Source organism: Platichthys flesus, chromosome 14, assembly GCF_949316205.1.
Source record: "Platichthys flesus chromosome 14, fPlaFle2.1, whole genome shotgun sequence".
NCBI lineage: Eukaryota > Metazoa > Chordata > Actinopteri > Pleuronectiformes > Pleuronectidae > Platichthys > Platichthys flesus.
The window spans coordinates 9,111,231-9,126,162 of record NC_084958.1 but is presented as its reverse complement, the minus strand read 5'-3'; the positions used below and the strand labels follow the sequence as shown (position 1 = coordinate 9,126,162).

Sequence of the window (14,932 nt, the reverse complement as noted above, 5' to 3'; positions counted from 1 at the left end):
TGTACCTCTTTCAATTCACATATGGTATATGTGAGGAATATTTTAAACCACTACTCTAATGCTTAAATGTCTTTTAAATTGAAAAGTGTTACTTTGGGTGGCTATGGATCAGGAGGTAGAGCGGGTCATCCACTAACCAGAGGGTGGGTCACTCGATTCCAGTCTCCTCAGTTCCGCTTGCTAAAGTGCCCTTGGGCAAGACACTGCTTCCCCCTGATGGCTGTGCTGTGTTATAAAGTGCTGCACATATACACTTTATCTACAAAACTGTACTGCCGTTTTGAGTGGTTGAAATTTTGCAGTATGAAAACTCACAACACAACTTCTCAACTTCATTAATACATTTATTAAATATAGCCGTTTATTCCATTCATAGCCAAGTCTTGGAATACACTTCATTTTTATTTATGTTGTCATTTACAGAGAAAAAAAGCCATCAGTAAATAAAAGAGAAAAGAGACTACATGGATCAACATTTGAGACAAACTCATCTTAATTTGTGATTGAGTACAAAGTAAAACAAAGTAAAACAACGAAGCATTAGGTTGAAAAGCTACTGTACCAAAACAAATTAGCCTGGTCTGCTGGAGGTCCACTGCTCTGAAGACGCTCCCTGTGGAGGGACAGGAAATACTGGCTGAAACTAAGCATTAGCCTTTGCTTTTTAAAACCGAAGCTCAACCACAATGTGGAGTACTTTGTACGCACAAAATATGAAGCTCTGCAACAAACATCTGAGACTGAGCAGGGTCACACAGGAATGAGACGTGCCGCCGGACAGAGAGGGGACGAGGAATGGCTACTTTAATTACATCCATCTCAGAGCAAAAAGGTTTCTCAACAAAAAAGCGAAGCCTACAAGGAAGACCAGAAAATACAGAGATAAACATACAGTTATAAAAATGTACCAACTGCTCAAGGTAAGAAATCTATACAAACTTTACATTAAAAACCATGGACATTCTGTCTAGTAAAAACAAAGTGTTGAGCATAGCACTGACTATGAAAATCCAAAAATACAGCGATCTTCTACACGATGAGTTTATAGTACAAGACATCACTGATGTCAGCTGCTTTACACAAACAAACCTGCAGGGGGGGCGGGGGGGGAACGAACCCTTCGGTTTATTTATCAGAAACAAACAGCCATGACACGAGGCCAGAGCCAGTTCAGTGAGTGTAGGAGTGAAAAAGTCATTCTGCTGGGTTTTTACATCACCACCCTGATCGATCTGTCAATCAACAATGAGAAACATACAATCAAAGTGCACCTAAAGTGAGTCAGTGGCAGCACCAGCCAACCTGTCGTCTTTCTGCCTTTTTAAGACAACTTGAGCATCGGCCAGTGTGTCCCGTGTCATCAAATGTTCAAATGGCTTGAACAGTAACTTATCATTAAAGATTTTTTTGTTAAAAAATATAAATATCTCTGTGTAAAAAAATAATCAGGTGATTTCTTTTCTTTGAGTACAAATAGAAAAAAAGAGAGGAAATTCTTGGCAAAATTTTGTCAGTCTCCGAAAAGGGAATAAAGAAGATGTTTCGTAGACACGATGAAGCGGTGTTACTTTGGGATGAGCTTTGCAGGCAGTCAGTACAAGAATGGGTTCGGGGTGGGGACAGGTCCGTCACTGCCCCTCCCGGAGGACCAGCTGCAGTTTGGTAGGCTGTGTTCTTCACTGTGTCATTTGCAGTGACCTTTGACCTTGTTTTCGTGAGTCTTTGCTCTCAGGAGATGCCAAGCTCCCAGCCAAAAAGGTCGGGACATTTTACCCCAAGTTACAGTCTATCAGCAAGCGCCACCAAGCTCGAAAACCTTCAGTTCTCCAGCGTTCTGGATGGTTCCACCTCACTTTGGCCCAAAGGCTCCGCCTCTGTCCTGCATCTCTTGGCCGGCCGTTCGAGTGCCACTGCCGCTGCGTCTCTGTGGTCGAGCGGCGGCTCTAGAGAACCATTTCTGTCGTGGTTGGGCGCAGAGGGTTGGCTGCAACCATTGGAGTTGTTGTCTGTGATGGGAGGAGAATCAACTGTTGGAATGGAGGGGCCGTTGGACTGAGTCGACTCAGGTTTGACTGAAAGTGCTGGAGGCAACGGAGCGCCATCCACAGGGTGGTTTGAATTGTGAGTTGCGATACCTGTCAAAGAAATATAAATATTGAGTGATCGGAGATAACTAAGAAATAAAGAGATCATGATAAAAACTAAAACTAGAATGGAGATTTCAAATGTTGATAAAACTGGATATCCCCAGTATCATGTTCACTGTTTACAGAAAGAGATATTAATGAAAGCTTATTATATTGAATACGTCAATGGTCCAGCTCGAAAAATGAAATGTCCATTTCTACTGTGATGGATGTGTTGATAAAACCATATGAACTGATGTTTTAGGTGATTGACTCCTTCACATACTATAAAAAAAATTCTGATTCGATGCAACTTTGTTTTTCTTCATTTGTCAAACTATTTGTATGATAGTTTAAATAGTTTTATTTATTATTAAACGCTTTCAAAAGCTATTTTTGTTTTGTCTTACTTTGCTCTAACAATTTGTCATGATGTCTTTTATGTAAGGCACTTTGAATTGCCTTGTTGCTGAAAGGGCCAAAACAAATGAACTTGCCTTGCCAATACATCTGAATTAATAAACATCTTAAATTCCTGTTTGTGTGTTCAATACCTATTGGTGTGTAAGGGCTAGTCATCAGCTCACCATTCTGACTGCTGCTGTCCTCCTTCTCTGAGTGGCTGGCACTGCTACTGGAGGTGGTGGGAGGAGGCGATGCCGCCCTGCTGGATGCTGCGCTCTCCGTCTCATCCAGTAATCTGTCCATGTAGTCTCTGAGGACAGACAGCAGGACACAGCCTGTTACACATAATCTCAACTCTTGACAGGGTGATACAGTGAGTGCAGGTGGGTCCTTGTTAGGATCAAATACTGTACATTGAATCACTATCATTCTAAAGATGAATCAGAAATAAAGTGTGGATTATTTGTATGTTCAATGTTTTCAATCTGTTAATATTATTAGTATATGTTTCCATCCCCATCCACTTTTTTCTTCTATTTATTGCACATTTTTAAAGTGTTTGATTGATTAATACATGAGACTCCTTGTACATCTTCATGAACCATATATAAAAATTGTAAATGATACATGACTGGACCATTTCCACAGAATAAGAACTGATAATGGTTTAAATGAATTTAATTAACATCACTGTGCATGAGACAGCAGTCAGAAGGTAGCAAACAGGGCAGCAGCACAGATCAAGGCAGACATATATGTGTGCTCTGAACATAAATCTACCAATCCCCTTTAAACTAACTCATTTTTCACTTTTAAAAACATTTAAAATCTGAAAATCCCAGCTAGACTTTTTAACAAAAAACCTAACCAAAAACACCAAACCTAAGACATGGTTATGATTTCTTCATTAAATTACACTACATATTTTACATCATGTAGGTTTAATTAGCTTGAAAAAAGCCAAATAATGAATAATTCACAATGTATACATATTCATATCTTTCACAAGTGTACAAATAAAAAAATAAAACTCACGTGACACCAGGGTGAAGGTTGTATTTCCTTTTCCCAAGTCTGGTTTGCTGTGCAAAGAAATCATAACGCTCAGACTTCTTCCACATGTAATAAAAGGCCACACATTCTCCTACAGACCTAGTTCTCACCTGAAAGATTTAATTCAGCAGACATGAAACGAACATTATTACCATCATCTGAAGACACAGATTCAGCACAATGTCAAAGAAGAGACAAATCAAACTTCTCTCTGGGACAAAAATCAGACAACAAAACTGTAGACATTTGATTTGTCTCAAAATGCTGCAAGGTTGAAATTGAGCAGATTTCAACCCTGAGCATTCAAAAACACATGTCAGCAACACATCAACAATCATTTCAAATCAATTTTATTGCAAATTTTTTTTAATATCAATATGAGGACAAAATGATCTGAACAAGCAGATTTTCACACTTCTCTTACCTTATTGGCCTGTATTAAATGAAAGTCTTTCCCATAAGCTTTTAGTCCTTGTTCAAAGTTTCTACATTCCTCTTCAGTCCAGACAGACAACTCCTCTGTTACAAAGAAGAAGAATGTTTATGTTGCATCTTTATTACAATCTCTTTCAAAAAGATAAATATCACAGTTTCTACAAAGAGACAATAAGATCGGTTGAGTTACATCTGAGAAATCTGAGGTGAAAATGAAGATTAAACTTTGACGGCCATGTCTGCTGCACAATGGAGGATATTGGGTCGATTTTGGGTCAGATTCAGGCCTCCCGACAATTGCTAGGGCATTACTGATTGGAGGCTGCATCCATACTATTACATTTTAAACGCTGGTAGCAAGTGGTCGAGAGAGAGTGTGTCATCATTTTCCATTTAGCTCTGCTTCTGCTTTCCCAGACTAAAACACAGGAAACGTACCGGGAAACGTCACTAACCGGATGTCACGTACTCATAACATGGCTGCCTACACATAAATATACGAAATTGTGGACAGAAGAAAAGGAGGACTAACTTGTGGAATTGTGGCAACTGTATAAGTATTGTTTAATGTTAATTTATTATGAAGCCAAGTTTCATCATGCGAGTATCTTTGAGTTCTTAAGTCTCTGGAATCACTTCTCAGAAATTGTTTGTTGAAACACAGAGTGTGTGGTTCTCTGTCTCGACTGGATTGTGTAATATGTGGGCTCTCACGATTAAAAGATTAAAAATCAATTACATCTGTTGTTTTGCGTGTGTGTGGTCTGCCATGTTTTGAAAATCAGTTAAGATGTGAAAATCCTCCAGTGTGCAGCAGGTATTAGTGAGAGTCTGCTTACCTCTGGCTGCTTTTACATTAAACTTAAGTCTTCTTAAAGCTTCTTCTGTGTCAAAATCACATTTCACCAGTTCATACAATGCCTACATGGAAAGAGAAACAAACATGTTTACATTAGCAGCATGCAAAACTATAAACATAATACATTAGGACTATTTTTAAAGCATATGATTTTTTCTGAATTTCTGTGAGTATTAAAACATTATGTGGAGACTGACAACACAAAAGTGCGAATGTCTTGTTAATTTTTTTGTTTATGCTATATCAGGCTTTTGCTAAACAGACTACACACATAATTGTTTGTTTTGGACTTTTCAAGGGACTTCTTGACAATAAGAAAAATGTAGACAATCATCAGCAATTTCCATTAATACATGTTACAGGTGTTTTGATCTCACCTGTTCATTATCTTTGATATGAGAGCCCTCTGGGATCGCATCGACTCCCTTCTCATCTCCAGTTCGCCTCGATGCCTCTGTTAAGAACTCCACTACTTTGCCTTCAGGAAGACACTCAGGGTTCCACAATAACTGGTCATCGTTTTCATAAACTACAGATGACAAATTCAGACAGCAGCTAATGAGACGTAAATTTCACATCAATCATATCAACTTTATATCACGTTTACTCTGTGTATCCCTTGTGTAACTCGCATAGTGTTATTACTTGAATGTGCAGATGTCGACAGCGAGGAAACAGGGCAGCCATCTCACCTTTTTCGTTGTCATTATATTTACACAAGCCAGCAGGGGTCTCTGCCTGATACATGGAGCCAACCATAATCTCCTGTTGGGGAAAAAACACGATTTAAACTAAATGTGGACTGACATTACTTGATTATTTATACAAAATATAAAACCTGTTTGCATCCTACAAAACACACAGGCCCAAATTCAACCATGTTTTTTCTTTACACTGTGTAAACTTGATTTTCTGCAAACACACATTTTCACTACACATTTGAACACATGTGAATATATTCCTCGATTGAAAATATTTGATTGTTTCCTTTGGAAAAGTAAATTTTATTGAGAGATTCAGTTTAAATCTTGTATATAAAACTGGCACTGCATATGTACACAGTCTTTAACCCTGATGAATTAGGTTCAAACAAACCTTCTTCCAGTCTTCTGATGGAACATAGTCCTCATCTTCATCTGACTCCTCCTCTGCATCATTATTGCCTAAGACCAAAAATGATATTTTAGTCAGATAAATCTCACAAGAGAGTCAGAGTCTGAGATGTTTTCTTATACAGATAACACATGACTCTTCTACATAAAAAGTAAAGAAGATGAGGTGGCACGTACTTTCAAAATACATTAGTTCTGCTGTGCCAAGGGACCTGACTGAGCGTGTGCGAACCTCAGAGGTTGTCTGGGCCTCATTCCCCTGTCCTATAGAGTTCCTAACACCCTCACCCTGAAAACATACACACAAAATGTCACAAATGTTACAGATGCTGCTGAACTGACACAAAACATTTGTTTTCTGGAAATCATTTAACTGTCAAGGAACTCAAGATATACCCACATACCTCATTTCTTTTCAATTCGCCAGTGCTTCTGCTGCTCTCGTCATTGTCAAGGTCTTCTTCCTCATCCTCCTCCTCGTCATCCTCTTCTTCCTCAGGTTCCTCTTCCTCCTCTTCATCCTCATCTGCTGTTGATCCACCCCCATAGCCATACATACTCAGCAGCTCATGAATGGGCATTTCTCTCTCCTGTTACAAAAGAGAAGCAAAAACTTCTTGTTAAACTCCACTCACTGAGGAAGATTACTGCATAACAGTATATTTTATTAACAGAGGTGACAAAATAAACCTCGTGCGGACAGCCTGAAACTAACCCGCTCAAGATCTTCAATCTCGTTTGCATTGGTCTCATCTGATGCCTCCAACCTTTCCTCTTCCTCCAGGGTGCGCTCATCATCAAAGTCATGGACAAGCATGTCTGCTGCTGGGTCGAAATCCCGGTCATCGGAACCTGCTGAACCTCCTGTAGAAGTAACATCAAAAATAAGAGATATTGTAAATTCAGTATCAAATACTGATACGAGTAAAATTGTGACAAAACTTTTACCTAAGGAAATTATGAAAAAAATCCACCAAAGCTCAATCAGCGTCAGCCAAATGACATGTAATGTAATGTAATATATATATAGCGCTTTTCGAGTCTTGATGACCAACCAAAGTTCTTTAATCTACAACCTTTCATCCACACATTCATATATTGCATCTATTAGCAGCACACCAAGGACACTTCGGCATGCATCGGGAGAAATCTGGGATCGAACTGCAGACCTTTTGGTTGGAGGACAACTGCTCTACCAATCAGCCACAGCCATCAATATTGTAAATGTAATTATAAATTTATAATATTGAGGTAAATCATGAGAACAAACCATTTATCATAATTCAATTAAAACTCTTGGAGGTTATATGAGTCATATGGGGATGTCTGCTTTTACAAATCCAGGAAATTGATTACAAATGATAAAGCATGCTCACCACTAGAAAAAATATTAACAGTGATAAACACACCGAATTACACTATTTCAGCATTATTCATAATTGCTTAATACAGCCAAGGATATGAAAGTAACTGATAAATGGTATAAACACTAAGGCAAGATCTCAGATTGTACAAAAATTCAAAGTTACGACATTTAGTGTTTTTAATAATTATGAAGTGTTTTACTGTTGTTTCCAACCATAACTCAAAACTAAAATATGTAATATAAAAAACTGGTCATCGATATTTACATATGCTAAACATTAAGTCAACAACATTAACTTTATGCAATAAATGAAATATGTTGTTGATACAAGTCTTTAGAAAACCCGTGCACCCAGAGGATAAAGAGAAAGGCTGCAGATGTATGTACCTGGGCTCGAGTTCCCGAGGGAGGGCTGGAAAACGGAGAAGAGGAGCATGAGTTAAGTCACAGAACAGATTCAGAGGCAAATACCTCCTGAGATCTACAACCAGAAAGCGTTCGTCGTCGCTGCGTGTAACCACAACACACTGAAGTTACTTTATCACTGGTGGGAGTTAGAGAGAAAGCGCGCCCTGTTCTACAAGAAGAGAAACAAAGAGTGTCACCACTTCCTGCGGGATCGTGGAGGCTGCAGCTCGGTGAGGTGAATACAACAGGAACTGTGGCGTTTACCGCCCGTATTCAGCCGCACTTAGCTTAGCGCCACAGCCCGGTGCGCACTACCTGAACTCAGCGGGCCAACTTGCAGTACAAGTTGCAAGCTAACACTCTTTTTCTACAAGGGGCTATTGCGTTCAAGTCGAGCTCGGGAAATCCGCCGCTCGCCAGTGAAGACCCGCGGGGCAACACGACGCGTATCCGCAGCCGTGGAAATATCGCCATACGTCGGGTAAAACACGGAAACGCGGGTAGTTAAGTATTCTTCAACAAAACCGCGAAGTACCACAGCTAGGCGCCGCAGCTCCCTACAGTCGGAGCTAGCACGGCTAACGTTAGCTTAACCCGAAGTTTACTAAACATGTAAGTGTCGGGAAATGTGAGTTATCCAGCCACGCCACCGTTTGTTTCCTAAGCCTCCGAAGTAAAGAGGCGACTCGCACACGACGCGCACACTGGACCGAATAAACTGACCGGCAGAGATAAATAATTTTTTTCCCGTATATTTATCTCACTCTCTTACCTCCGCCATGTTTGCAATCCTGCAGGGTCCCGTCAGGGGTCAGCAGCGGTGCCCGGATGTAGAGCCCCGCCCACCTGCGGTATCAAGAGCGTGATGCCTCCGGAGCGCGTGGAGAGCTGCCCTGACGTCACGACCCCAGGGATAATGATAATATTGATAATAATCAAAAACAAACAAACAATGTAAACATCTACCAAACGTTGCATAGCATACAGGTTTAACAAGGTATACAGTATGTAAAACTTTATAGAATTTGAATAATCGCTAATTTAAAACAGAAACAGAACAATGTCCAGGTATTTTGTATTATATCCTAATCAAGGGAGCTGAATGTATTGATGTGCTCCTAAATGTGATTATATTTAATTTAGAGGCACATATGCTGTCTTTCAGGTTAATTTTGTGATTGTCACAGAAAACTAACCTTGAAAATAATCCAATAAAAAAATGTATATCCCCAAAAAGATGGTTTCAAGACGAGATTACACTTTATATGCTTTTACATAAATTATGGTGGGTTTCTGTAATGTTGTACAATCTGAGAGATAAAGGGATTAACACTATGACACAAGTAAGGAAGGCTACTGGGGTTTTCTGCCACCTGAAACCATGGAGCACAATATCATTCATTAATATATCTACTTTCTTTAAGAGATACAGTGGATAGACCAGAGGGGATATCTAAGGGTTTAAGCTATAAACATGATAAAACTAGTTTTTGATTTCTGATACCAGCCCCACCGTGTGTATTTAGACATGGGCCAGTAATGACCATTCTAAAGGTTGACTCTTTTCCATGACAGGGTTTATTTTGACAAATGCGCTGTTAATTTAAACGTCTCTTCTCGGAACCACAGATTTATGTTCATGATAGTGACGAACACACACCACTATGTTGCTATGTAGAGAGCCATCACCTCAGCTGGTCACACATGGAATATCTCCAGCTATCCATTAGGAGACACTTTACCAAATCCGTGGCAATAAAAACCTTGCAGTTCAGACGTAAAGGAGCATTTCTTTCCTTAACATTTATGAAAATTGTATTTAATCAGTGATCCTCACAATGGCCCAGATTCCCACACACATCCCAAACAGCCTGAGTGACATCCGTCTGTTAAAAGCCTTTGATGGTCACACAAGATAAGAAACAGATTTTCCTGAGGATAAGGAGACTTGATATAAAAGGACTGATGCGGGTAGATGTTTCCTGAGAATCAACAAAGAGTGTTAGTGTGTGTTTGGCTTTTGGGTTCAGTATCTTCTTTTAGCTCCATGAGCTCCTTACTCCTGCTGGCGATGCTGCTGTCTGTGTCCTGTGCAGCACAGACACAGACACAGGATGATGCGAACACACTGAGGCTGTGTGGTCGAGCCTTCCTGCGAGCAGTGGTGTACACGTGCGGAGGATCCAGGTGGAGAAGACTGATGGGAGGAGACGAAACTTTGCCGGACGGTCAGTACACAGCGTCTGCCTTTAGAACTTTGGTGTTAAAACCACCAAATTGAACCGACCTACTAAATAAAAGCCTTGACCTCTGCTAAACAAACCTTAATATCTATTCACAGGCAACAGGGTGCCAACTTTCCTCAAGACGACAGATGTTCCGGTAATGTTACGTCATCGGCGTGATGAAAGCCAGGCACTTTTAACAGTTTGCTGTCAAATAGGCTGTCGACGGACTGACCTCTCTAGGCTCTGCTAGAGGGGATCATCCACAATAGGTCACCATCCAGCTGTCACACTCATCCATTGAAATTAAGCTAAAAAAGTTGTCTGAATAATGTGAATTCAATTTCAACGATGACAAAAATAAAAAACACTGAACGCTGTTTTTGAAAAGAATCTTGTTTTGTCAGTATACACAAGATCAACATCACAGATAAAGATTACTCAAAATGTCAGGGATTCATTCAAAGTAAACACCATAGACAGTTGCCATTCCAAACAGAGAGCTGTTCTTGAAAGAGTAGGCGGCGAATGTGTCGTTGGATTTATCCCACAGACAGCGGCTGCTGATTTGCATGCTCTGACCAGTGAGCTGGCCGATGTGGACCAGGACGACCACCTTATATCTGGGAATCATGAGATCCTTCACACGGGCTCGTGTCACCTGAGAGAGCCAAAGAGAAGAATGAGGCTGGATAGAGCAGAACAATTCACAGGTATCCAAAAGGAACAAGCTTTCTCATTTTTATTTACCTCACATATTGTTTTGGTCATTTTTTGGGACCACTCCACTTCATATCTCTCTTCTTGGAGGTAATTGGTGAGTACGTCCTTCAGTATGTCTGTGACAGCACCGACAGGGAAGCGTTTGTAAGGGCCTGTGGTGCAGAAAACAAACAACACAAAGACAAACACATTTGACTTCTGCTGTGTTAGGTTAGTGAAAATATGAAGAAAGAGAAGGAACGAATGAAAAGAAACAATCACTATTGTATTTCTGTTTTGTTTTTAGTTAGTGGTGGTGGTGGTGAGGCGCAGTGTAGAGGTGAATGTTATCTCACCCGTCTGGTAGGTGTTCTCCATTGTCACCACCATCCGAGCGTCTTCATGGTGTCCTAATTCATCAATGGATGACACAATACTCATGGAGCTGAAAGACAGATTCAGGGGTAAGAAGGTGACAGAAGAATGAGGTGTTTACATCCCGGGTTGACATACGGCGAAGTGATAATAACAAATAAGGCTGTTTCAAACTTACATGGTCGATATCAGTCACAGACTTAGTATATTTAGTGAAGAAGGAAGATATAAAACGGTTCTTTCCAGTGTGATTTGCACAGTTTACTCACTCCTTAGTCCTGCCAGTGGTTTCCTTGCCTCTGACTCCGTGACTTGCCTCTGTTGGAACCTTCACCGTCTTCTTCTCTCGTTTCTGAGGTTTGTCTTTCAGCAGCTCAGACATGACAGCCTCCCGTTCCTTACACCGTTCTTCACAGGATAATAACCAGGCTTCAATACAAGGACGATAGCTCAGTTAATATTAAAACATACAATCTGCACACACATGTTATCTGCACATCACAACATGTCCTAATATTTATGAACAAACTTTAATACTATTTGCTTTTTGCACTGCACTTTACCTTAATTAACTTTATATAATTTATATACAAACCACTACAGTGAAAGGTGTATATAATGTACATACTCAGCATTTATATTTATTTCCTTCCCTTGTCTACCTCAGCCTGACCTGCCAGCTGCTGGAACAACTGAATTTCCCCGGTGTGTGGATCAATACAGTTTTATCTTATCTTATCTTAAATACACCACCTGCAGAACTCATCACTTATCAAACACAAATCGTTGTTGTTATTAATTTCTGATTTTAAAATGAAAACATGTAGCATTTAATTTGCATGTTAGTTTTTTAGTTGCTAATTCTACGTGCTAACTCTAACCCATATATAAAAGAATGCATTTACAGGACGTATCGCTGCGTCCAAGTGTGCAAGAGAGAAATGACTCGGAGGGAAATGTAACTGGTTTTTACCGACGTCAGAGCCTCTGGATCCGAACACAACCGAACAAGTAGCATGGACCGAGTGGCCACGGAGAGCTTGGTGTTGCCATGACAACCAGGAACCAGCAGGCAGTGGGAGGACGGTGGAAGTCTCGCGAGATTTAAGGAGTAAACTGGTGCTCAGTTAAAATGTGGATTATAATGTCAATTCTTTAATTGTAATATCTACATGTGTGCTAAAGTCAACACTATCGCCATGTCTCCTTTAAGAGAGACTGCCCACCATTTAGACCAGAGCTCCTGACTGCTTTCTGTCTTATCAAACCATCAATTGATTATGCAATAAGATGCATTGTTTTCAGTCAACTATTTGAAGTATTATTATTTTCAGCTCTGTTATTGAGCTCAATTTAAAAAAATTAACTTTACACAGGTTTACTCAACTAACTCTGCTTTGTTTTTTCCTAGAGCTTGGACATCATATCACTGTTTTCCTGGTGTGACCGACACATGCTCAGTTATTCCATTACATGTTATTTTACTATAACATCAGTCATGATTCCATCTATTTATAAAGTTCAGAGAGTCGTATCCTTAACCGGGATATATTTATATATAATCACAACACACAGTAGTGAAGTGAAGTATATATATTCGTCAATTATTCTGGAGGACTTCTACTTTATAGACATTCCTGTATAATAAATATGGCATGTATAATGAGTCTACCTCTACGTCTTTGAACAAATGAGAGGAAGATACATGTCTCACATTTCCTCTTTTTTATTAACTTTTTTATTTATTTTCATTTACGTATTTTCAAAATCTTTGGATGGGAAATTCACACGAAATGTTTGCATATTCTGTGTCTACCGCAGTGAAAGGAATACAGCAAAAAGAGTTGTAGATTTTTTTTAATTTAAGGTAAATCCTCCAATACCCTAGGATTTATATAATTATCATAAATAAGGCAAAAGAACAAAAGCGTTGTCAACAGAAACATGCTGAAGCATGGCTCTCAACTAATTGCAAATAAGATCTTGGTTCAGTATCTTCTTTTAGCTCCATGAGCTCCTTACTCCTGGCAGCGAGGCTGCTGTCTGTGTCCTGTGCAGCCCAGGCACAGACACAGCATGATGCGAACACACTGAGGCTGTGTGGTCGAGCCTTCCTGCGAGCAGTGACCTACACGTGCGGAGGATCCAGGTGGAGAAGACTAATGGGAGGAGACGACACTTTGCCGGACGGTCAGTACACAGCGTCTACCTTAAGAACTTTGGTGTTAAAACCACCAAATTTAACCGACCTACAAAATAAAAGCCTTGACTTTTGCTAGACAAACCTTGATATCTATTCATACAGTGTGCTGTCAACTAGGCTGTCGACGGACTGACCTCTCTATGCTCTGCTAGAGGGGAACATCCACAATAGGTCACAATCTAGCCGTCATACCCGCCATTGAAATTAAGTTTAAAACATGTCTGAATCATGACAATTCAGGGGATTCAGGGATTCATTCAAAGTAAACACCAAAGACAGTTGCCATTCCAAACAGAGAGCTGTTCTTGAAAGAGTAGGCGGCGAATGTGTCGTTGGATTTATCCCACAGACAGCGGCTGCTGATTTGCATGCTCTGACCAGTGAGCTGGCCGATGTGGAGCAGGACGACCACCTTATATCTGGGAATCATGAGATCCTTCACACGGGCTCGTGTCACCTGAGAGAGCCAAAGAGAAGAATGAGGCTGGATAGAGCAGAACAATTCACAGGTATCCAAAAGGAGCCGCAGGAACAAGCTTTTTCAGTTTAATTTACCTCACATATTGTTTTGGTCATTTTTTGGGACCACTCCACTTCATATTTCTCTTCTTGGAGGTAAGTGGTGAGTACGTCCTTCAGTATGTCTGTGACAGCACCGACAGGGAAGCGTTTGTAAGGGCCTGTGGTGCAGAAAACACACAACACAAAGACAAACACATTTGACTTCTGCTGTGATAGCTTAGGTTAGTGAAAATATGAAGAAAGAGAAGGACTGAATGAAAAGCTTAAATAGATTGAGCACAAAACTCCAAGAAACAGTCACTATTGTATTTCTGTTTTTAGTTAGTGATGGTGGTGTTGGGTTGCAGTGTTGAGGTGAACGTTATCTCACCCGTCTGGTAGGTGTTCTCCATTTTCCCCACCGTACGAGCGTCGTCATGGTGTCCTACTTCACCGCTGGGTGACTCAATATCCACGACTCTGAAAGACAGGATCAGGGTGAATAAAGGAACGGAAAAATGAGGTGTTTACATCATCTGGTTGAGTGACCTAAAGGAGTGATAATAGAAAAAAGGCTGTTTCAAACTTACATGGTCGATATCAGTCACAGACTAGGTTTATTTAGTGAAGTTTACTCACTCCTTAGTCTTCCCAGTGGTTTCCTTGCCTTTGACTCCATGAGTCGCCTCTGTTGGAACCTTCACCGTCTTCTTCTCTCGTTTCTGAGGTTTGTCTTTCTGCAGCTTAGACATGTGGCTGTTCTTCACAGGATAATAAACAGGCTCAAATCATGGACGGTAGCTCAGTTAACATTAAAACATACAGTAGTACAAAGGATGTAATCTGCACATCCCAATATTTCCTTATATTTATGTACAAAGGGGTTTTCTACTGGTTTGCGCACTGCACTTTTCCTTACTTTACTTTATAACATGTTTATAGAAACCACTACAGTGAAAGGTGTATACACTGTACATACTCAGCGTTTTCATTAGGGCCCGAGCACTGTCAGTGCGACGGGCCTATTGCTTGACAGGCGAAAGAATCACATTACTGACACCAATTCCATCTGGTTTAACCGATCTTCACAAAATTTGGAACATATGTGTGGCATGACCGGATGGAAAATAAAGTTTGTGCCACTAATTGGATTAACCCAACA

The 14,932-nt window shown here is 40.3% G+C and overlaps 3 protein-coding genes across 6 annotated transcripts; all 3 read right to left on the bottom strand.

Moving 5' to 3' along the window:
* Nucleotides 1-383: 383 nt before the first annotated feature.
* mier1b (mesoderm induction early response 1b, transcriptional regulator) lies at nucleotides 384-8,600 on the bottom strand. Of its 3 annotated transcripts, XM_062404090.1 has the most exons (13): nucleotides 8,537-8,600; nucleotides 7,744-7,768; nucleotides 6,706-6,854; nucleotides 6,395-6,580; nucleotides 6,168-6,279; nucleotides 5,974-6,041; nucleotides 5,571-5,643; nucleotides 5,256-5,407; nucleotides 4,859-4,940; nucleotides 4,009-4,103; nucleotides 3,567-3,694; nucleotides 2,714-2,841; nucleotides 384-2,135 (listed from the first exon to the last, which is right to left on the bottom strand). In XM_062404090.1, the coding sequence occupies exons 1-13, from the start codon at nucleotides 8,543-8,545 to the stop codon at nucleotides 1,819-1,821; spliced, it is 1,524 nt and encodes a 507-aa protein (XP_062260074.1). In that variant the 5' UTR covers nucleotides 8,546-8,600; the 3' UTR covers nucleotides 384-1,818. The 3 variants fall into 3 exon arrangements, with proteins under 3 accessions (XP_062260074.1, XP_062260073.1, XP_062260075.1); XM_062404089.1 differs by lacking the exon at nucleotides 8,537-8,600 and having other exon boundaries at nucleotides 7,744-8,099; XM_062404091.1 differs by lacking the exon at nucleotides 8,537-8,600 and having other exon boundaries at nucleotides 3,567-3,613; nucleotides 7,744-8,099.
* A 1,789-nt stretch (nucleotides 8,601-10,389) lies between these two features.
* Nucleotides 10,390-12,122, bottom strand: LOC133968803 (dynein light chain Tctex-type 5-A-like). Of its 2 annotated transcripts, none has more exons than XM_062405012.1 (5): nucleotides 12,040-12,122; nucleotides 11,336-11,495; nucleotides 11,048-11,136; nucleotides 10,740-10,864; nucleotides 10,390-10,650 (listed from the first exon to the last, which is right to left on the bottom strand). In XM_062405012.1, exons 2-5 carry the CDS (start codon nucleotides 11,446-11,448, stop codon nucleotides 10,447-10,449), a joined length of 531 nt encoding a protein of 176 aa, XP_062260996.1. In that variant the 5' UTR covers nucleotides 11,449-11,495; nucleotides 12,040-12,122; the 3' UTR covers nucleotides 10,390-10,446. The 2 variants fall into 2 exon arrangements, with proteins under 2 accessions (XP_062260996.1, XP_062260997.1); XM_062405013.1 differs by having other exon boundaries at nucleotides 10,396-10,650; nucleotides 11,336-11,474; nucleotides 12,040-12,094.
* Nucleotides 12,123-13,456: 1,334 nt separating this feature from the next.
* Nucleotides 13,457-14,522, bottom strand: LOC133968981 (dynein light chain Tctex-type 5-A-like). The gene is made up of 4 exons (XM_062405270.1): nucleotides 14,410-14,522; nucleotides 14,162-14,250; nucleotides 13,825-13,949; nucleotides 13,457-13,726 (listed from the first exon to the last, which is right to left on the bottom strand). Exons 1-4 carry the CDS (start codon nucleotides 14,520-14,522, stop codon nucleotides 13,523-13,525), a joined length of 531 nt encoding a protein of 176 aa, XP_062261254.1. The 3' UTR covers nucleotides 13,457-13,522.
* Nucleotides 14,523-14,932: the final 410 nt, after the last annotated feature.